Here is a 21,354-nt window from a genome sequence, read left to right on the forward strand (position 1 = left end):
AGCACAGCAGCCCCCGCTGTGACGGCCTCACCACGAGGAGCTGACCTACCAGATGTCCTGCGGAAACTGCTGGAGTGGCTGTTAGGCGGACGTGGTTATCACTGCCAGCTACAAGTTCTAAAGGAACAAGTGACCGCTTCTACCTTATGTCAGTGAGAACCGTGTGACAGCAACTGCATGTCATGTGTGACCCAGGCAGAGACTAAGGAGCCCAGGGCCTCTTCACAGCCCTGGCAGGTGGCTCTCATTGTCACCCCTGTGTCCCCTCCCAGTCTTTTCCTCACCTGTCTTCCTCTCCTCCTCCGTCCCCGTCAGCCCTTAGCCCCTACTCAGGTGTCAGTCTGTCACCCCCCATTCCCTTTCAAGCTCTGGCCTGACTGCTGTGAAGGCCCTCGTGTTCACTGACTTGAGAGGTCAAAGGACACACATGCCGTGAGGAAGGCCCCACGCACCTTTTGGTCACGAGGCTGCCGGCGGCAGCCCTCCCCAGCGGCTTGCCAAGAGGGGAGTGCTGAAAGGACGTGTCCTCCGTGCCCTGGCCAGCGTCACCTTCGCCTGGTTTCTTCTCCTTGAGGGTAAAGGGCTTCTTGTTGGGACCTGAGAATGCAAGAGTCAGAACAGAATTTGTGATGTCACATGTCACTCAACACTGGATTTCTTTACCTTCTTTTTGAGAAAGTAAAATTCTTATAATTGCTACGGAGGTCATAAAGGTACCCAAGGAAACAGAGAAACAGGATCCACACAGAGGCCCCCACGTCCTAGGGAAGGGCACCCACTTAAAGCTCAAAGGGCCTTGCACACAAAGCATCAGAGACTGTGAAAGAACAACTGGAAACTCACTTATTTTCTTCTTGTGCCAAAAGATAGCCACGTCCTCGTGCAAACCTTTTCCCTTCTTCCGGGCTAGGGCTGCAGATGCCTGGGAAAAAGTCCACAATACCACGTGTGAGGGCGGCCGGAGACCACAGCAGCCACACACGCTGCTATGGCACATGGGCAGCATCCAGGCTCAGCGGCCACCATCCTCGCCTCCCTACCTGTCTCACACCTGGCATCTGCTCTTCTCCATTTTGAAATGACTTTACTGTGACACAACCCATAAGCTTGGCCTCATGGCATTTGGTGAAATGATTCTCATCATCTGGCAGCATATAGCAATGGAAAGATACAGCCACGTCACACACACAAAAGAAAGCTGCAGAATGATACCCACAAGATACAATTTATCACAAAACCAAGTGTGAAAATGTCTAGAAACACACACACGACACTAGGTGACCATGTTTGCTCCTAGGTAATGACAGATGGGGGTGATCAGGGGACCTCAGGGTTATATGTATCAATGTGCTTATGTGTCATGTCGTACATTTATTATGTAAGTACTTTTTAGGGTTCAGCCGGAAGAATAAGCACACTGCAATAGCTAAACAGTAACTTTAAAAAAAAATGAGGACTACCCCATGACCCAACAATTCCACTCCGACGTAAAAACGCAGCAGAACTGAAAGCAGGGCCTCAAGAGAGATTTGTATACCACGTCACGGCAGCATTATTCACAGCAGCCAAAAGGTGGAAATGAGGAAACAGAACGGGGTCCATCCACACAATGGAATAGTATTCAGCCATAAAAAGGAGTGAAGTACACACAAAGCTTGAAAACGTTATGCTAATTGGAAAAAGCCAGATGAACAAAAGGACACATATTGTATGATTCCACTTATATGAACTATCCAGAGTAGGCAGATTCATAGACAGGAAGTACCTTAGAGGTCACTGGGGGCGGGAGCGTGGGGGTGGGGAGTTACCATCTAACGACTAACGAGTTTGTTTGGGATGATGAAAAAGCCTGGAAATAGAAAACGGTGATGGCTGCACAACATGGTGACTATAATTAATGCCACTGAAGTCAAAACGAATCAACAGGAAGGAATAATTAGCAAAAGACCTAAAACTGCACATATTTGGCACAGAACTTCCTCTCTCAGGAATTTAAACAAAGGATCTACACTAATCAGAAATATATGCACAAAAATGGCCACAGGGAGATCACTGGCCAAGTCCGTAAGCCCACAGGATAGCATGCCCTTCTCATCTAGACGACCGACTTCAGAGAACACTAGTTACCAGCAGTCTGTGCAGCGTGATCCCACCTGTGCAAAGACAGCATGCCTGCACACCTGCAAAGGCATTAACCAAAACATTCATAGTTGCCACCGTGGTGGAGAGAATTATGGGTGACTCCGTGCCCCTCCCGTAGTGTAGTGACAGGCAACACTTCCATCATTTAACAAAAGCACGAAAACATGCTTTCCACTTCGTAAATTCCCACAGAACTTAGTTTTCCCCACAAGAACATTGAGGAAAAATCACAAAGACATGAAGCCATATAATGTGAGCAGTGCACGTATGCAGACGCTCTACAACTACTGTGCCTGGCACACGTGTGCTGCTTCTACACAAACTTCAAGTCAAGGTATGAACCAGCCAGTACCAGGAGTTACCTCGAAAGAATGGAATGGCAAGGGCAGTGCACCTTTTCTGTGTTGTTTGAATGTTTGCAGCGATCGCATGTTACAACCAAATAAAATCAAACACAAAATAAGAAAACTCAAGTTTGGAAAAGTGCTGTGTGGTTACAGGCCCACTGCCGTGCGCTTCAGAGCAGTCTGACTTCGTGGGGCTCACTCAGCACTGTGCTCAGTAGGGGCTGCTTCTCAGTGATGATTTCGGTTATGAAATAAATAGTGCTATCCTAGCTTCTCTAAGCTAAGAATAATAGTACTTCCCTACGTTCTAACAAGCAAGCGACAGACGAAAAAAATAGGTTTTAAAGTTACGAAGTTCACTCGGGAGAAGAGTTTCTAGGCAGGAATTTCCCTCCTGTTCTCAGGAATTTTTTTTGTTTTCCCATTCCCGAATCCGGAGACATAAACTGTTTTCTGTTCTCCATGATGAATCATTTCCACAAAGTAACGACCGATACTAGCAACCACCTGGGTTCAAGGAGCCGATTTTCCTGATTTCCCGACCAATTTTTCTCAGGATTCGGGAATAGAAAAGCAAGAAAAATTCCCGAGAACGGGCAGGAATTCCCGCCCAGAAACCCTACTCGGGAGTACTCACATGATCAAAAAAATACACCACAGCAAGCTTTTTGTTGCGTCTCGTATAGATGCGCTGCACTTTAGCGATTTTGCCGAAGTGGTTCTCCAGAGTGACTCTGTTGTTGAGATAGTCGGGAATGTTCTTGCACTGGATCGCCGTGATTTCAGCAGGAGGGAAGCCCCCAAGACTGTCTGTGCTCTCACTTCTTTTACTCTGACGCCCAGGAATTCCTCTTAGAAAATCTAGGGGATCAGAAGACAGGCACAGAACCACATTAGACCTAACGTTTTCAAGGAGGCGCCAACTATGCAAGAACAAAGGAAGAGCATGGACGTGAGACCCACTCCGACACCCTATGGTATATTAATATCCCTAATGCTCACAGGGAACTTACCGGAAAAAGCAAGCTCACACCCAGGGGAATTTACCAAGGACTGGCCAGCAGGATTTACTGTTTATGTTGTACGTGTTCCGAGCTCACCTTCTTTTTTATCTCTACTTTCAGTTTCTTCCTCTTTATTCACAACTGGAAGCCGGGAAGGTGCCAGAACAGACTGACTCCCTCCTGGGATGGCCATGTGGTCATTTTCTCCAGACTCGGCACAGCCGATTTCCTTTCTAGATTCCTTGTTGCCCAGACGACCAACTTCTTTATTGCTTTTAAAGACATCCTGTATTGTCCGCCCAAACAGAGTGCCTCCCCGGGGTCGATTCAGGCGGACGGGCCGTTTATCGGGAGGATGATCACCCCGCGACAGAGGGTCCGAGTCTTCGGCAGCATCGTGGCCGTGTCTCCTCGGGGAGCGGTCCTGGTCCTCCTTTCTTTTCAGTCCTTTCATGAGGCTGGGCACCGGCTCCACCGGGGAAACCGCTTCCTCACAGCCTTGTCGGACACCCGTTTTGCTAACTGGGAAGGGTTCCCCCAGAGATCCTGAAGAAGATATGGGGAAGCTAGTGAAGCTACTATTAAGACTTCCAAACAGTGATTTGGGGCCTCGCTTCTCTTCCTCCACATTTTGGTTTGACAGAGCAGGGGTAAAGGGCGATGATGAGTTACTATCAGCTGATTTTGAAAAGGTAAAATTTGAATTGGTAGCTGAACCACTTGTCACCTGAGTAAAAGGAAATGGGGCCAGTCCCCCAGGTCCACTACTAATGGGGTGGGAAAATGTGAAAAATCCAGAAGTAATTTGGCTCTGAGTTTTCTCTGGCTCAGATTCAGCCCCCAGTATTGGTCTGAACACTGAATTTTCCAGAGGTTTAAAGCTGAATTCTGTTTTCCCAAAACCAGAGCTTGCGACTTCTCCAGTTTCTGGTCCAAAAGCAGACGTACCTGGGAAAGCCCCAAGGTTGGGTGACTTAAAACTAAATCCTGAGGTTCCAGGTGCACATGAACTTGAAGGTCCAGGGGCAGCTATAAAGGCCGGAGTGTGTTCAAGCCCAGAAAAGAGTCCAACGTTTGAGGTGTGGGAGAATCCTAATGTTTGTGCTGAAGGAGAATGACCTACTCCAGAAGCTGCTGGAAAGCTGGATACCTGTGAAAATCCTGAGCTTTTCCCAGGTAATGTGTTGTTTTGTCCAAAAAGAGAAGGCTGACCAAATCGAAATGGCGGCTTGGTTGGAAATGGCCCTATGGAACTATTATTGGAAGATGGTGGGAAAGCACTAGGCTGCTGCCCGCCGAAAGGGTTAGTTGGGTTCATCTTCTGATCCGGTTATCCCAAGGTAATAAATACTGCAGGTACAAAGCACTCCTCTTCCTTAAACAGTCTGTTGAACTAGGGACTCCCCTTCATTTGCACATAAGCTGAAAGACAAAAATTCCCATCACCAGAGCTATGGCCTGCTGGAAGACAAAAAAAAGAATTTTTAATCACATGTCACACTCTAAATCACTTAAAAGGCAGAAAAAGCAAAGGACTGAATAGTATTTTCTGAGAGCCAGTGGTTTTTTTGTTTGTTTGTGGTGCGGTTTTTTTGGAGTGTGGGGTAGAGGGTGGTGCAAATAAATTATTATACTGAACTTTAAAGTGTCACTAAAAACAAATCATTTGACTAAATTCGTAAATTCACGAAAAACTTCAAATGTTAATTTAATAAATGAATACCGTTACGCTCTTCAAGTTTCTCTTGACCTGCCAATCTCCGTAGCCAGAAGGATACATTGTAACACCATCAAACATCAGTGTTTCAGTGTTGCCACCCATCTCATTTTTCTCAAGAGTTTCCAGGGCACTAAATACTGTTTCCAAACACAGAAATAAAACGTTTTTATACCTGGGCAACTGTCCGAAGGAACTGGCTTGAAGTTCCAGGGTACTCACGCGGAGAGGCCGGGGTAGGGCGGGGAGCGGAAGCTGCACGACCCCAAATCTGCCGCGGTGCCGTAGGTCCGCGCACAGGCCGCCTCCAGGGCCTGGCGCCCGCCGTCCCGACCCGGCCCGCCCCTTTAGCGACGCGCGCGCGGCGGCACCGGAGAGCCGCACGAGGGGAAGAGGAGGCCGCCACCTGGCTCGGGCCCCACGCCGCACTCACTGTCCGGCTCTGGGAGGCCGCCACCTCGGGGCTCGCGGTGCCCTGCTGGAAGTGCGGACACTAACCGCGAACGTCGGAGCAAGAACTTCCTTGCGCGCCGCGGACAGAAAAAGTAGCGGACCGACTTCCGGTCCTTCCGCGCAGTCCGGCTCCGCCCGCGCCCAGTCGCGTTGGGGTTCCGCTCTCGGACCGGGCGGCGGCAGTGGGGTTTCCGGTGCACGGGGTCCCGGTCCTGGTCCGCGGGTTTCGGCCCCGGTACGTGCGTGGGCGGCTTCCTCCCCCCGAACTGCAGGAACCTGCGATCCCGGGCTCCCGGCCTCCGCTCAGCGGTTCCTGGGAAGCCCCGCACCGGGCCGGACGCGCCCCATCCCCCACCCCACGCCCCCGCCACTTCCTCCCCTGCCCCCACCCCCATTCACCCGCCCTCGCTGGTAATGGCCGCTTTCTCTCCACCAGCCTGTTTCCTAAGGCTGCTGTTATCCATTCTGGACGCCTTACGAGGGCGTCCTTTTATATCCCTTCACTTTTATATCTTCCTTATCGTAAAATGTGAACTGTAAGTTTTCCAATGACAGTGCACCAAATAAAATGATTGTATGTGTGTGTGTGTGTGTGTGTGTGTGCAGAACGTGCCATCACTTTCCGCACTGACTTGTCTTTTCAAACTTGCACCACGGGTTCCTGTGCAGACACGCCGGACACGCCGCGACGCCCTTGCGCCATGAGTCTGGGGATCCGCAACCTGCAGCGCGCCGTCCCGCTCAGGAGGGCGCCGCTCCGCCGCCGGCTGGAGCTGGTGAGGGGCATCTTAGGGGTCCGGAAATTCGACCTGGGGGTCGTCTGCGTAGACAACAAGAGGATTCAGCACATTAACAGGACCTACAGAGGGAAAGACGTCCCGACCGATGTGCTTTCTTTTCCATTTCATGAGGTAAAACGTGTTTTCCTCCTCACCTCGTCTCGCCTACTGTCCAGTGTAAATTTCCTGGGTTAATTATACTACACACGTTTTTTCAGTTTTATTTTGAAAACTTGCAAATACACACAAAAGTAGAGTTCATCCCAGTGCTAGACCGGTGCCCGTCACTGGAGGGATGGGGACTATCGGTGAATTAGAAGGACAGGGCCTCTGCAGTCTTGAATGTGAATCAATAATAAATAACCAATAATGAATAGGTATGGAGAGAAATTCAAACAGCACTGAGTAAAAGAACGGGCCTGGGTAAATATTTTAACAACTACCTGATAGCCGTCAGGTTACAGTCTCTGTTATGTGGAGGCGGTACAAACTGAAGCGCCCCTTTTGGAAAGCAGCTTGGCGACCCCCACCTAAAACGTGTGTCCTCTTGAATCCACTAGTGTCACACCTATGAAGTTCAACCAACAGAAGGAACCAATGAAATGTTAAATATGTAACATTAAAATGTTCACTTACATTTTCCCTAAGAGGAAGAAAAACTATTAATACTCTACGTAAATATATCGCCATAGGTGACTGGCTCAGTGTGAACAGAACTCATTTGAACTCACTTGTCTTTATGGTCTTTAAGTATGAAAATGTGAAAGGCTGTTTGGGACAAAACACCACGTGGAAAGAACAGAAATATAAAATTGTATGAATGTGGTAAAATACCTACTAGAAGGATCTGTGTGACTATGCATTGGGAAGGATGAAAGAAATGGTGGAAAGTAACTCATTTGACACGGTGGAAACATGTTAAGTGACTCGTGTGACTGGCTCCGCGCCCCCGCCTCATAGGAGTAGTGAGAGGATGAAATCTGGAGGCCTGTCGTCAGATTGATTCCTGAGGCCCTGTTCTCCCAGTCTGTATTTCTTCATTTGCAGAATCTGAAAGCAGGCGAAATTCCTCAGCCAGATTTTGCAGAGGACTATAATCTGGGGGACATTTTCCTAGGAGTGGAGTATATCTTCCAGCACTGCAAAGAAAATGAAAATTACTATGACATCCTGACTGTAAGTGGGAAACCTGAAGTGACAGATCCTGGCCAACACAATAAAAGCCCTGCCCTTCATCCAGACCACGAGAATAGGATGACGAGGTGCCACCTGCATCCACACTATCACCTACCTACAGGACGAGGGTTATGGAGGGAGGCCCACAGGGAGAGGAGGCTGGGGGGGGCTACACACCCTGTGGCCGTGTTGGGGGCAGAGAGGGCAGGGAGATCTCGCTGCTGAGATGGAAGCTCCCACGAAGGGCCTTGTGTTTAGTTTTCACCTCAAGCTCAGCAGCTGTGCAGCTAACTCAGACTTCCTGAACAAGCTTCTTAGGAAACTGCCCGAGGTGAACAGGATTCTAGCGTCCAGGACCATCCAGATCTGAGATCTGTCTCCTCAGCTTAACGTAAAAATGAAAGGCTGACGGGAGAGGGGAGGGTGTCCTAAAAGAGATGTGTGTGATCGAGTCGTATTTTAACTTCCCCAGGGATTCAACTGAGGGGTCTTCCTTTGGCCCAGTAACCACATCCTGAATTACGTTTGGGGGGTCCGGGTGCTTCTGTGTGACTTGAAGTAGAGTTTCCCAGCGAGACCCACTGTGAGGAGAAGGAGGCTGTCCTTCCTTCCTGAGTGACAGCAAACCCAGTGTAGGCAGAGCTGATCAGCTCAGTCCAGCTCTGGGACCTCTGGCCAGCAGCATGCACCCCGGGATCTGGGGGCAGTGTGGTCATCTGCTCCCACTCCTCGTACCTCCTGAGGATTGTTACGAAACGGAGGGCCAGGGCACACCTCTTGGGGTCCTCATCCCCAGCACAGGGCCAGTCCAGGCCACTGACCGCCCTGCTGACCCCCAGTTGCATGTAGGCCCAGCGAACAGCCCCCTTACCCTCCAGCTACCCCGTCCTCCATGTCTCCACGGCTCCCCACCCTTCCGCCCCTCCCTGGGCCCTGAGAGCAGCTGTCTCCTCTGGAAATAACCACTGCCCCTCCCCTCCACCTTGGGAGGTCCCCATCTTCACACCCGTGACTTCACTGCCCACCCACACCCTCCCACAGCCCTGCCTGGGCCCAGAGGAGGGCTCCTCAGCCCCCACCAGGCGTGGGCTGGGCTCGCCCTGCCTCCATTGTCTCCTGGCTCATGGCTTGGTCATGACCAGCCCCTGAGGCCGCTTCTCAATTGTTCCAACAGGTGACAGCCACCCATGGGCTCTGTCATCTATTGGGCTTCACACACAGCACAGAGGCCGCGTGGCAGAAGGTAGGCACCGTCCCCCACGGCCATGGTGGCCCCACCTGCCCCTGACAGTCAATGCTGAAAACCAAAATGGAAAAAACAGTAAAATAGGGAATTTTACCAATGCCTGCTTTACAGAAGACTCACAATGTTTGTTTAAACAGTGGACTCCCCAAATCCTGTTAACTGCATTAACTCACTGTTGAGAGGAGGGTCTGAGCAGAGACACTGAATCCTAAAAACTCTATGAAATTCTAATGGCTTAAAGTTTTAAAATCTTTACGAGAGAAATCGTGATGGTATTCATCAGTTGGTAACAGGACTTAAAGTGTGCAGGCGGCTGGTAGAGACCTGTTGTGTAAAGTCACGAGGCAGGTGGCTTCCTTGGAGCGTGCCAACCTGTACCCAGAGAGGCCCGCGTGGTGTACGGTGTGTGTGCCATGCTGTGTTTAATAACCTCACACGGTAATGGTAGTCACACCGTCGGGTTGTCTGAAAGGCATAAAGCCTTTCCATTAACAAGAGTCCCTGATGCACCTGTCCTGTCCCCCAACCGCCCGAGGCTGGGTCCACACCAGCCACACCCTAGCTCTGCCGCCCCGCCCCCCACACCTCACCCCCTCCCACCCGCGCTCACCCCTCCCACACCTCTACAACCCAGACCAGGAGTCCTGCAGGGGCCCCAGCACTCCAGGCCCAGACTGCCCTTCCCCCAGGAGGGGGCCATCTGTACCCCTGGCATCCTCCTGGCTGGTTCTGCGACCCCAGGCAGGCTCTCCCCTTTCCTACCCGAGGCCACCACCTCAGCCCCAGCCCCAGCCCCGCCTGCCCCCACCGCTCACCCACCGGCAGCCTGTCTGCACCCCCTTGCACAAGTCCAGGAGCAGGACCTGCCTATCACCCTGTGTGAGGAGCCCCGAGGCCAAAGCTCCCCGGGCCACAGCCCTGGGCCGGGGAGGCCGGGCTGGCTGGGTATGTCCACCGTGGTTTCCGTCCCTTCCTTTCAGATGTACCAGAAGGAGATGGAGGTTCTGGAAGAGCTGGGCAGGCACACCGGGGACCGGCTCCAGCCCCTGAGCAGGGGCCTCTTCTGAGGGTCGCGGCCCAGGACACAAGGACGCCGCCTGTGGGGGCGCTGACCCCTCCCTTTGGGCTCCGCCAAACTGAGGGCCCTGCTGCTGACTGCCCAGGAGTGGACCTGTTGCTTACAATACGAGTGACAGTTCCATTCCCGTCAGACATGTTATTTCCAGCACTGTACGTAAACCAGTTCTAAACTCTTAAAATGGGGAGACGGAGTATCTCCCCTCCCCTCCCTGGTCCTGCCTTTGGTAATGAGGTCTTTCTGTCTCCCAGCTCTGCAGCCACTCAGAAGGGTGAAGCACATGGCCGGGGGGTGGGGGGACATATGGGCGGGAGCAGGTCGTGGGGGGCCAGGCACTGAGCCCACAGGGGCCTGCACTACCCGGGCCTCCCCAGTAGCTGCAAAAGGCCAGCCTCTCAGACGCTCTTGGGCCCTAAAATCCGGGGATGCCACGATGCTGAGGACTTGGTTTCCCCACGAGTCAATTTTAGAGACATGACAACGCTTTTCCCACCGGATTTGTGTCCTGTCTCAGCCTGGCTGTGGATCCCGGGCTCTCGAGGACAGGGACTTGGGCCTGTGGCCCTCCTGAGTCACCACTGGCTACACGTGGCCTGCTTGGCAGCTAAGTTTGTTCTCAGTGTAAAGTCAACGTAGAGAGCCACAGAGCTCTTGGCTGCGAATCCTTTCTGAGACTGAAGGGGTCCTGAGACTTGGTGGTTCTGTCCCATCCGGACACAGGCCGGGTGCTGGGGGGCCAGGGGCGGGAGGTCCAGCTTTACCAGGTGATGCCCAATACTTCTTTCTGGTCACTTGTGCCCCCACAGCCCGTAGCATGACCTCAGGGTCCAGACCCCGACTGGGGCACACCGACCCCTCCTCGAGGACGGGTGTCCGTGCGTGCACCGCGGCCGTCCTGCATTTCTCCTGTCACCAATGACCCTCTGCTGTAAGGTGACTGCTCAGGGCTGTGCCATTTTCCTATTGGTTTTTCCTGATTCAGAGATTTCTATGTACCTCTGAAAATATAGAAGGTGGTCAAGTGTCCTTCTGACTTGATAGCAGAAAAGCCAGCCCACTGTCCATCAGCAGCTGTCGTCTGCCACCAGGCGTGGAGCTGTCTTGGCTCTATTTCGTTCCACTGTTCACTTGTGCCCCAAGGGCCCTGGTTCCAGAGTGTCCTGCAGACCCAGTGTCTCCCCGACAGGCCCCTCCTGCTCCAGGAGGCGCTTGCTCCCTGAGCCCCTTATGTCCTGTACGTATGCAGACCCAGCCCCCATAGATCCATGGACGGCGGAGTGTGCTGAGGCTCCAGCCACCTGCGCGGTGCCTCTCGCTTCACGGGTCTTGGACGCTGCGTCACTGCCGTCACGGCACACAGGGGCACAGTGTAGGAGCCCCCAGAACCCCCTCACCACGGGTCCAAGCGCTCAGCCATTCAGAGAAAACTACTCACAACAGGAGCTTATGCAGACCCCACAAGTTAAGGCCTCAGACTCACCAGACCCCCCCACTTCTGACCAACTTTGCTACAATTCGGGTTCAGACGACCCCTCCTCTGGTTCAATAATTGGAATGGCTCACAGAACTCGGGCAAACCCCCACACGTGACCACGGACACGAATAACAGCCAGATGAAGGGTCCCTTGGGTGACGTGGGGGGGGCCGGGGTACAGGAGCTCATGCTCTTAGAGCCGGTGCATCACCCATGCCCCCAGAAGCTTCACCAGCCCCATGGCTTAGGGTCCCATCACCCAGGCACGAGAGAGTCAGTCACCCCTAAGGTTGGGGGTGGGGGGAAAGGCCCAGCCCTCTCATCCCAGGTTCCCCTGGTGACCAGCTTCATCCCTAAGCTCTACAGGGGCCCAGGTCCCCCATTAGAATAACGTCGGGTGTGGCTAGAAGGGGCTCCTCTCACCCCATCACCTGGGAATTACAGGGTTCTGGGAGCTCTGTGCCAGGAACTAGGACGAAGACCAAATACATATTTCTCACGTCACAACATCACGTCCTGCAAAGCCCCAACCACCACCTCCAAGCACCTGACCCACGACCTCTTCCCAGGCAAACCCATCCGGCTTCTGTGGCCCGCTCAGACCTCTTCAGCTTCCCCAGGCTGGCTCGACGGGGACCAAGGGGGACCACGTCTAGAGTACCTTCGCCCGTGCCCCCCTCAGGGGTGGCCCAGCCCGCGGTGCCCCATCCTGGGCTCCACAGCATCCAACACTCCTGGGTGCAGGTCCATGTTTCCTTCAACCTGCTGACCCAGCAAGGCCGTGTGTGAGCTAATAGAGAAAACACATACTTCTATTCGTCTCTGCCCCCGGTTCCTGACACCTGAGCTCCAAAATCCCATGGAACTTCCTGCATGACAGTCACCTAGTGAGGTGACGCTGGGTGACTCTTGGATGGGGGTGATTAGAAGCTGGGAAGTCCCAGCCCGGCCCCCACCCTCCAGAGGGCAGAGCGGCTGGCGATGGAGGTGATGGTCCATCATGCCTACGAGAGGAAGCCTCCGTAACATCCCAACAGTCTGGGGCTCGGGAGCCTCTGGTGGGCGCACACCTAACTCCACGGGACGGAAGCCCCTGTGCTCGGGAGCCTCCCAGGCGACGGCAGTGGGTTTCTTCATCTGCCTCGTCATCTGTGTCCTTCATCACGTCCTTGAATAAACTGGAAAATATCAGGGTATCCCTGAGCTCTGTGTGCTGTTCCAGGTAAAGGAACCGAGGAGGGCTCATGGGGACCTCTGGTCTAGAGCCGGCGGGTCAGAAGCACAGGTGACCATGTGGACTTGTGATTGGCATCACAAGTGAGGGGACAGGGCCGATTGTGGGACTGAGCCCACACCTGTGGGACCCGCCACACTCCGGGGGTAGACGGTGTCAGGACTTGATTGAGCTGTAGGAACCGGCAGGAGTTGGAGACCCGCCTGTGGTTGTGGGGAGCAGCAGCCTCCCCACAAGGGAAGTGTCCTTGTGAGAGTGAAGGACATTCACGGGGAAGAAACACGCAAGGGAAGAGCTGGGATTTTCCTACACAGAAGGTGCACTGAGCGGAGTTTTCATAATGTTGATAAATAAAGCCAAAGAGAAAACCATATCAGAAAAAGTTAATGTGAAAATAAGGAATCAGGTCAGACTTTTGTTCATCGAGAGACGTGGCCCAGCCCACCGGTGGGCACGGACCGCCTGGGCAGCCCGGAGGGAGTCTGTGTGCAGTGAGAAGGCAGCTCGAAGGGCGCCCGGCTTCCTCTTACAAGCCTTCGGGAGAACCCGCGACGGTCCATGGATGCAAAGACAGGGCTCCTACTTGTACGGAACCAGATCGGTTGCCCCAAAGGGGCCATGAAAACAGTCATGATACTTAAATGACACTTACATGAAGACAGTACTAAAACAGCAAGAGGACATAAATCCACCAAGAAAAGAACGTACCAAAGAGAGTAAAGGTGACGTATTCATTTTGGTACTTCCAAGAGAAGCAGAAGAGCAAACGGAACAGAGTCTGGTGGCCGTGTGCAGTTTCTGCCGGTTCATCTCCAGAGCAGACGGGCTGGCGTGTGGGTCCAGCCACACAGCAGCGCTTTCCTCACCGGACATCAGCTCACGCTCTGCAGCTGCTCCTTCTGCCCCTCAGCACTGCCACCCGTGTGGACAGCAGATATCCCAGTGTTCAGTCTATTTGACTGGTTAGGGTACTTTTCCCGCAGGAAGGTTTATATTCTTATGTGGCTAAATCTATGGATCTTTCCTTCTGTGGCTCCAGGGCATCTTTCCTAACGAAATCCCCGTTTCCTTAAGACCCTCCGAGTCCCCCGCCAGGGACGACTGCCGGGCTTCCGCCTGGTTTTCCGGGGCGCCTCTGCTGGGAGGACAAGGAGCGGCCGGCCATCGTGGGGCTCACAGGCCCGGAACCTGAGCGGGCAGGACGCCGTCGGATGCCACCCTAAAGGAAAGGCAAGATGTCTGGGTGTCGTTACTGTCGGGGCTGGCTCCTGCTGCCAGGTTGGCTTGGGGCCCTCGCCCACAGTGCTTGTACTGGACACTCCCAGAGCCCCGCTGCTGGGCTGAACAAATGACCCAAGCAGCGGGCGGCTCCCCGGGAGGGCGCCGTGGGGTCCTTTCCAGGTTCCCTGCTGCAGCCCGCGGGCCTGACAAAGACCGGACGTCCACTGGCTTCTCAGCAGGGGTGGGAGGGGCGATCCAGGCCTGGGGTCCTCCCGCAGCCCACAGCAAGCTGGCCTTGGGCCCCGCCAGGACCTACGCGCTCAGGGCAGCGGCTGGAGGGCCGGTCACGTGGCGCACGGTGGGCAGGAAGCTGGCGGCCGGCGGGAGGGCGGTGGCCGGGACCACCGGGGACCACACGGAGAAAGGCGCAGGTGAGCCGGGCGCAGGGACGGCCTGCAGCGGGGCTGCGGGCGCGGGGTGGTGATGGTGGTGGTGCACGGACGGCGGCTTCCGCTTCTCAGCTCGCGGGACGGCGGCGTGAGCCCGCTGCGGGAGATCGGCACACACAGCGGCCCATTTCAACGCGACAAGGCGCTGCGGCTGGCCTGTCCCTCCGCCTGGTTCGGGACTAGGGGCGGGACGGGAGCCCGGAGTGGGCGGAGCCGGAGACCGGGTGGGCGGGGCCGGAGCCGGAGGGGACGGGAGCGTTGGGACAGCCTGGCCCAAGGTGGCAGGTTTCTGGACCCCAGACTGCACGACCCCGTCCTCATCTGGGGGAACGGGTGCACTGGGAGGCTTCACAGCTCATCACAGACCCCCAGAGCCCAAACTGTGCTTTGCAGAGTTACACACATGCACAGATTCCAGAAGAGAAGCCGCCCAGGTACTGGGGTGTTGACTTGGGTGGCCTCCTTTGCCTGGTGTCTGCTCCAGGCTGAGCCTACCTGCAGGGTGGGGTTCTGGGGTGTGGCCTGCGGTCCCTGGGAGGGTGCCATCGCCGATGGGGGCAGGGCTTGGAGCATCAGGCTTTGCATGATGACCTGGTGCATCTGTGCCGTCTGCAGCAGCATCATCTCCACCATGTCTGAAAGGGGTGGGGCTCTGTCACTCACCGCCTGCTCCGCCTGGCGGGGCCTCGCCTGAGAACAGAGCTTCCAGACAGCGCGTAGAAACAGATGTAGTGTATCACGAGCCTCAGAGCCACCGGCTCAGGGGTCTGTGCCTCCCACCCGTCTGGGGACAACTCCCCAGACGTGAAACTTCCAGGTCAGATGGTGTGTATGCTGTGCAGTGTGTGGACGGGCCCAGCTGGGCTCTGGACAATGACCTCCACTTTGCCTTCCTACTAGCAGATGCCTCAGGTCCACCTGGGCTGCATTGTGGCACCCGAAATGTGTGTCCACGTCCTACCCCCAAGCCCTCAGAACATGGCCTTATTTGGGAAAAGAGTTTTGGCAGGTATGATTAAGGGCCTGGGTTCTCCGGGTGGGCCCCCAATCCAATGACAAGTGTCCTGATAAGAGAGAGGCAAAGGGACATGGAGACAGAAGGGGAGACACATAGAAGAGGCCATGTGATGACCAGGCAGACACTGGAGTGATGCAGCCACAAGCCCAGGACGCCTAGAACCACCTGGAGCCACTGCTGGAAGAGGCAGGAAGACCGAGCCCTGGAAGGAGTGCAGCCCTGCAACACCTTGATTTTGGACTTCTGCCTTGCAGGCTGGTAGGGTAGATTTCTGCTGTTTCAAGCTTGTGGCGCTTTGTATGGCAGCCCCAGGAAACTAAGACATTCACCAACTCTGGATACCATGACGTAAATTTTGTAGGTGTGAGAGGTAAACATGGGTCCTTTCCACAGCAACCAGGCCCTGGAAATTAGGCATTTCCTCGAGGCTCTGCCAGCCTCACCAAACGAAGGTAGGTCCCCTAGGCGCAGTCACACAAACAGGAGCCTGGAGGCCTAGGACCAGGGGCTCCAACAAGACAGGACACGCCAGCAGACAGCCTCCACACTCAGCCACAATGCCTCCCTGGGTCTCCGGCCGCTCAGCCCATCTGCAGATGTTGGACTAGCCAGGCCTCCATAACAGCACGGGCCAGTTCCTTAAAACACATCTTTCTTTCTGTGTACATATCCTGTCGGTTCTTTTTCTCTGGAGAGCCCTGACTGACGGATTTTGCCACAGGGCTGGGGAGTTATGGAGCTAGGGGCCCATAGCCAGACTCCTGCAGCACCACAGCTGTGGGGACGGGCCCTGCAAGACAAGAGTCGGGAGGCTGAGTCTGGCAGCCCACCTGGGGAGACCCTCGAGGACACCCACGTGGGCCTGGGGCTGCCCCCACCACTGGCAGCAGCGGGAGCCCTCTGAGGAGGACGCGTCTCCAGTCAGGCCCGCAGGACTCCCACTGACAGTCAGGTGTGAGACTATGAAGACGACCAGAGGGCATGGAAATGGACCCACGCCAAAGGGACACATCAGTACAGTGGGACAGAGTCTTCAGTAAATGGCACAGGGTCAAACTAACGTCCATGGCAAAACAATAACATTGATCCGTAAGCCACAGCACACACAAATCTCCAGATGGATTGTAACTCCGAATGGGAAAGGTCAACACATCCATAGGAGAAGACACGACCTGGAGCAGGTCAGGACTTCTTAAACAGGACACCAGAAGCACCAGCCATAAGGAAAAGCCTGAAAACTGAGCTGTCTTAAAATTCACTTCTGTTCATCCAAAGACACCGTGAAGTGGTAGAGGGCAGGCCACAGAAAGGACTTGATATTTGCAGTACATGGATCATAAAGGCATCCACCGTGGGATGTATAAAGAATTCCTAGAAATCAACGAGAGGCAGGCAGGCTGACGGACAAACAGGCAAGATACTTGAACGACGCGTCACGAAAAGATATTCAGATGGCCAGTAAATATATGAAACGGTGAAATGCCAATCGAGAACAGAGCGAGCTACCATGACATACCCACCAAGCTGGTGAAAATGGAAGAACACCCAGCGTTGGAGAAGTGCTGTGGGCACCTGAAATTCTCCCTTCCTTCCGTGGCGTGACAACGGGACGTCTCATTCCTGGGCACGGGCCCCACGTGTGCGTCAGCTCTGCTGGAGTGGCCCTCCCACTGGAAAGAACTAGAACACCCAACCCCAAAAAGAATAGGCCTACAACCTGTGGGATCCCAATGTGATTGGATAGTGTGGTGGCTGAGCGGTGACCCCAGCGATGGCCACATCCCAACCCCCAGAACCTGTTACCGTGTTTTGTAACAGGGAAAGGGGACCTTGCAGGTGTGATTAAGTCAAGAATCTTGGGATGGATGGAAGCAGCCCCAGTCCCCATGGACGGATGGACCGACAAGCAAAACATGGTCCGTCCACGCAGTGGAATATGATTCAGCCTTAAGAAAGAGGACATTCTGACACCTGCTGCAACATGCAGGAACCCTGAGGACATTACACTGTGACGAGCCAGACAGAAGGACAAACACTATGAGTCCCCTCACACGAGGTCCCCGAGGAGTCAGATCCAGAGACAGGAAATAGTGGTGCCAGTGCTGGGGGAGATAGTAGGGGGTAGTGTTTAATGGGGACCAAGGTTCAGTTTGGGAAGATGGGAAGTTCTAAAGATCTGTTGCGCTTTTTTTTTTTTTTAAAGATTTTATTGGGGAAAGGGGAAGAGGACTTTATTGGGGAACAGTGTGTACTTCCAGGACTTTTTATCCAAGTCAAGTTGTTGTTCTTTCAATCTTAGTTGTGGAGGGCGCAGCTCAGCTCCAGGTCCAGTTGCCGTTGCTAGTTGCAGGGGCACAGCCCACCGTCCCTTGCGGGACTCGAGGAATCGAACTGGCAACCTTGTGGTTAAGAGCCCACTGGCCCATGTGGGAATCGAACCGGCAGCCTTCAGAGTTAGGAGCATGGAGCTCTAACTGCCTGAGCCACTGGGCTGGCCCAGATCTGGGGCGCATCTGAATATAGTTATCATGGGATGTCCGGATGGCTCAGTTGGTTAGAGCGCGAGCTCTCAACAAGGTTGCGGGTTCCATTCCAGCATGAGATGGTGGGCTGCACCCCCTGCAACTAAAGATTGAAAACGGCAACTGGACTTGGAGCTGAGCTGCACCCCCCACACACACAACTAGATTGAAGGACAATGACTTGACTTGGAGCTGATGGGCCCTGGAGAAACACACTGTTCCGCAATAAAAATTGAATTTAAAAAAGTGAATATAGTTATTACCACTCAGACATGGTTAAGATGCTAAATTTTGTGTGTTTTTACCACAATATTTTAATTTAATTAATTTTTAAAAGGGAATCTTGAGATGGGGAGATTATCCTGGATTATCTGGGTGGGACCAGGGTAATCACAAGGGTCTTTCGGACCTGTCCAGAGGTAATAGGTATCCACCTAGATGTGAATATACAGCAAAACTAGTGTTTAAGAACAAAGGGAGAGGGCGGCTGAATGGCTCAGTTGGTTAGAGCACGATGTTCATAAACACCAAGGTTGCCGGTTCTATCCCCGCATGGGCCAGTGACCTGGGCGTTCCACAACTAGATTGAAACAACTACTTGACTTGGAGCTGATGGGTCCTGGAAAAACAGACTTAAATACATATATTTAAAAGTGTTTTTTTTAAGGGGGGGGGAAATGGAACATTTGCAAGAAAGTAAACACCACGGGAGATTCAGTATCCTGTTATAAAGAAACTTATGAAAGATTTCAAGATGGTAGAAAATGATTCCAGAAGGATGGCCCAAAATATAGAAAAGGGTGAGATAAATTCTAACAATGTTTCCTGTGTGGAATTATATCATGTGTATTTCTGTGAAGTTGTTCTAACAGGCGGGACTGAAAGGGTAACAGTGACGAGTAGATCAAGTGAGCAGGGAGCCACCGTGTCCCAAGTCCCCTGTTGGTGGGCGAGGAGGTGGCACAGGACACTGTGTTTGACTTTATAGCCAGCGGCCCAACAGTTCTCCAGAGTGCGGTCACAGTTCTTCTGAGAGTTCACACTTTTACATTCAAATATTTGACCAGTTGGATTCAGTCTGGAATAAGGAGCACGAACTTGACTTCACTTTTTCTAAATAGCTAGCTACATATGGAACATTCCATTTTTACCAGTGATTTTTAAATACCACGTTTTCTCTTTTAAGGTACGTGAGCCTTTGCACACACAAACACATACAAGCACACATGTACACAAACACATTAGCACATGCATGTGCACACATAAGCACACACATGTACACACAAACACATAAGTGCATGCACATGGACACAAAACATGTAAGGGCACATGTACGCATACAAACGCAAGCACAAACATGCACATTCACACATACATGGACATGCACAAACACACAAGCACATGTGAACACACAAGCATACATGTGTGCACACACTGTACACATAAACACATGCACACAAACACATATAAGCACATGTACACATACAAACACACGTGCACACACATACACAAGCGCACATGTACACAAAGACACATAAGCATACGTACGTGCAAAATCACATAAGCACACATGTACACACACAAGCATGTGTGAATGCACACACACATACAAGCACACATATGTACACACACACACACACCCGGATTGCTCAGTTTGCCTCTGGAACCCAACAGATGTCACTAAAGTTCATCTGGAAAGACCAACAAGGGGTAACAGGGACACACTGGCAGGGCTGCCCCGTTAAGAGTGCCGGCTCTGCCCCTGGCACCACCACGCGCCTTGGTGTGGACACGGCGTGAGCCGTGGGACCCGAAATGGCTCATGCAGCACTGACTCAACAGGTGAGCTGCAGTCACTGGGACACAACTGGTCAGACGACCCTACACACGGGTCTGTGTGCCCTTGGCCCCAGCACTGTCAGTCACTAGGGAAACGCCGATTGAAGCGGCAGTGAGCGCCCACCGCCCCCATTCAATCGGCCAGTTGAGGACATGCAGGGACTGGAGCCTCCGGCTGGCGGGGCACAGTGGTATAGGCTCTGTGGGAGTGGGGACACACTGCCCGCCTTTCAGCCGCTCCACTCCCATGTTCACCAGGAGAGATGCGGACATGTTGCAGGGAGACTCAGGCCTGAACGCCCAAGGCAGCTTTGTGGGTGATAACCAAAACCTGCAAACATCCCAACTGTCCGCCAACATAGAGAAGGACACAGAAACTGGTTCGGCGGTGCCAAGGGACACAGCTGCAGTCATGCCTCTTAAAACCATCGCGCCGAGTGAACATACAAAAGGGTTCATCCTGTGTGATTCCCTGCACATAAAAGTCTAGAAAATGCAAGCGCACACACAGTGAGGAGCTGATCTGCAGTTGCCTGTGGGGGCAGAAAGGAGGAGTGAAAAGGGCTGAGGGAGTGTTCGAGTTGGTGCTTTGTTCCCTCTCTTGTAGTGATGGCTCATGGGTGTGTGCACATGTCAAAACTTATCAGACTGTACATTTTAATATGTGCGAGTTACTCTATGCCATCCAATAAAGCTATTTTAAAAGTCAAGTATTCAAAAGTTATTTAAAAAGAAGAAGCAATCTAACCGCGGTTTTTGTAGAGCTAGTGCTGCAAGCCTTTCTCAAAGTTCAAGCTGTTTTCATGTTGGGGACACGTAACTTCAGTCGAGCAGCCAAAGCTGACCCTTAATGACCATGCTGCTTACAACTATTTTTCCTCGAGCAGAGAATTTCATAAGGCCATACAGTATTAATATGGAACACTTACCTTCCTTAATACTTCCTGACCTTTCTGTGGGGAAGGCCTGGGCAGGGGGAATCTGTGCAGTGAGTGGCTGCTGAGGTAGCTGCTGAACTGACAGTCTTACACTCTGGAAATGACGGTTTCTCCTTCATTTCGATGCCGATGTGGCTGTGTCTGTGTCCCTGCACTGGGTAGGGTTTCCAGGACAACAGTAAACAGTAGGACATCAGGGGCAGCTCAGCCTGGTTCTGACTTCAGTGTTTCTAGTGTTTTACCAAGAAGCACAATTTTTTTTTTTTGGCAGTTTTATGGTAGGTAGCCTTATCAAGCTACAGTAGTGTTTTTACCTAAGTTTGGTTAAGAAATTTGATCAGGAATGGGTATAAATTTTAACAACAGCATGGCAACACCTGCTAAATGATCCCGTATTTTTGTCACGGCCCCGATTACACACAGGTGTCTGCTGTCTGCAGTGACACCTGGATAAAGCTTACATGTGAATTTTCCTATGTACTCAAGACTGTTTGTTGCCACATTTTATTTAGCATTTTTGAACCAGGTTTGTCAGTGAGAGGAGACGTCAGCTTTCTGTATCTGTACTCTCTGGTTATGTTATGATTTTAGGGTCAAGGTCATCTGATGAATGAAGGGACATGCCAGCTTTTTTCTGCTCAACAAGTTTGTACTGCGTGGGAATGAGCTGGTCCTCGCATATTTGTCAGAACCCGCCCACATTCGGCGGGGTTCTGA

General features: G+C 52.9%; 3 protein-coding genes across 8 annotated transcripts in view; 1 reads left to right on the forward strand and 2 right to left on the reverse strand.

The window, feature by feature from the left end:
- The window catches only part of LOC117031495 (germinal-center associated nuclear protein), a 40,577-nt gene extending 34,844 nt beyond the window's left edge, over nucleotides 1-5,733 (reverse strand). The window contains exons 1-5 of one of the 2 annotated variants that reach the window (XM_033122004.1): nucleotides 5,386-5,733; nucleotides 3,590-4,915; nucleotides 3,127-3,350; nucleotides 844-922; nucleotides 453-597 (exon numbers count right to left, since the gene is read on the reverse strand). In XM_033122004.1, the coding sequence (XP_032977895.1) occupies nucleotides 453-597; nucleotides 844-922; nucleotides 3,127-3,350; nucleotides 3,590-4,811 (1,670 nt within the window). In that variant the 5' untranslated portion in view covers nucleotides 4,812-4,915; nucleotides 5,386-5,733. Of the gene's footprint in view, nucleotides 1-452; nucleotides 598-843; nucleotides 923-3,126; nucleotides 3,351-3,589; nucleotides 4,955-5,385 lie in introns of both variants that reach the window. The other variant, XM_033122008.1, reaches the window with a different exon arrangement.
- Nucleotides 5,734-5,820: 87 nt separating this feature from the next.
- Nucleotides 5,821-10,635, forward strand: YBEY (ybeY metalloendoribonuclease). Of its 5 annotated transcripts, none has more exons than XM_033122017.1 (5): nucleotides 5,821-5,898; nucleotides 6,333-6,574; nucleotides 7,490-7,618; nucleotides 8,793-8,861; nucleotides 9,845-10,635. In XM_033122017.1, exons 2-5 carry the CDS (start codon nucleotides 6,365-6,367, stop codon nucleotides 9,929-9,931), a joined length of 495 nt encoding a protein of 164 aa, XP_032977908.1. In that variant the 5' UTR covers nucleotides 5,821-5,898; nucleotides 6,333-6,364; the 3' UTR covers nucleotides 9,932-10,635. The 5 variants fall into 5 exon arrangements, 4 of the variants coding, with proteins under 4 accessions (XP_032977908.1, XP_032977916.1, XP_032977910.1 ...); XM_033122025.1 differs by having other exon boundaries at nucleotides 5,821-5,857; XR_004424581.1 differs by lacking the exon at nucleotides 5,821-5,898 and adding an exon at nucleotides 6,056-6,199 and having other exon boundaries at nucleotides 7,490-7,704; nucleotides 9,845-9,908.
- A 1,969-nt stretch (nucleotides 10,636-12,604) lies between these two features.
- Nucleotides 12,605-20,752, reverse strand: C2H21orf58 (chromosome 2 C21orf58 homolog; the record flags this gene model as incomplete). Its single annotated transcript, XM_033122035.1, is given in 4 exon segments — nucleotides 12,605-13,869; nucleotides 14,188-14,669; nucleotides 14,672-14,955; nucleotides 20,629-20,752. Coding segments are annotated over 4 exon segments (936 nt in total), but the record flags the coding sequence as incomplete, so codon positions are not given.
- Between the last annotated feature and the right edge of the window lie 602 nt (nucleotides 20,753-21,354).

This window comes from Rhinolophus ferrumequinum, chromosome 2 (genome assembly GCF_004115265.2).
Source record: "Rhinolophus ferrumequinum isolate MPI-CBG mRhiFer1 chromosome 2, mRhiFer1_v1.p, whole genome shotgun sequence".
Classification (NCBI taxonomy): domain Eukaryota; kingdom Metazoa; phylum Chordata; class Mammalia; order Chiroptera; family Rhinolophidae; genus Rhinolophus; species Rhinolophus ferrumequinum.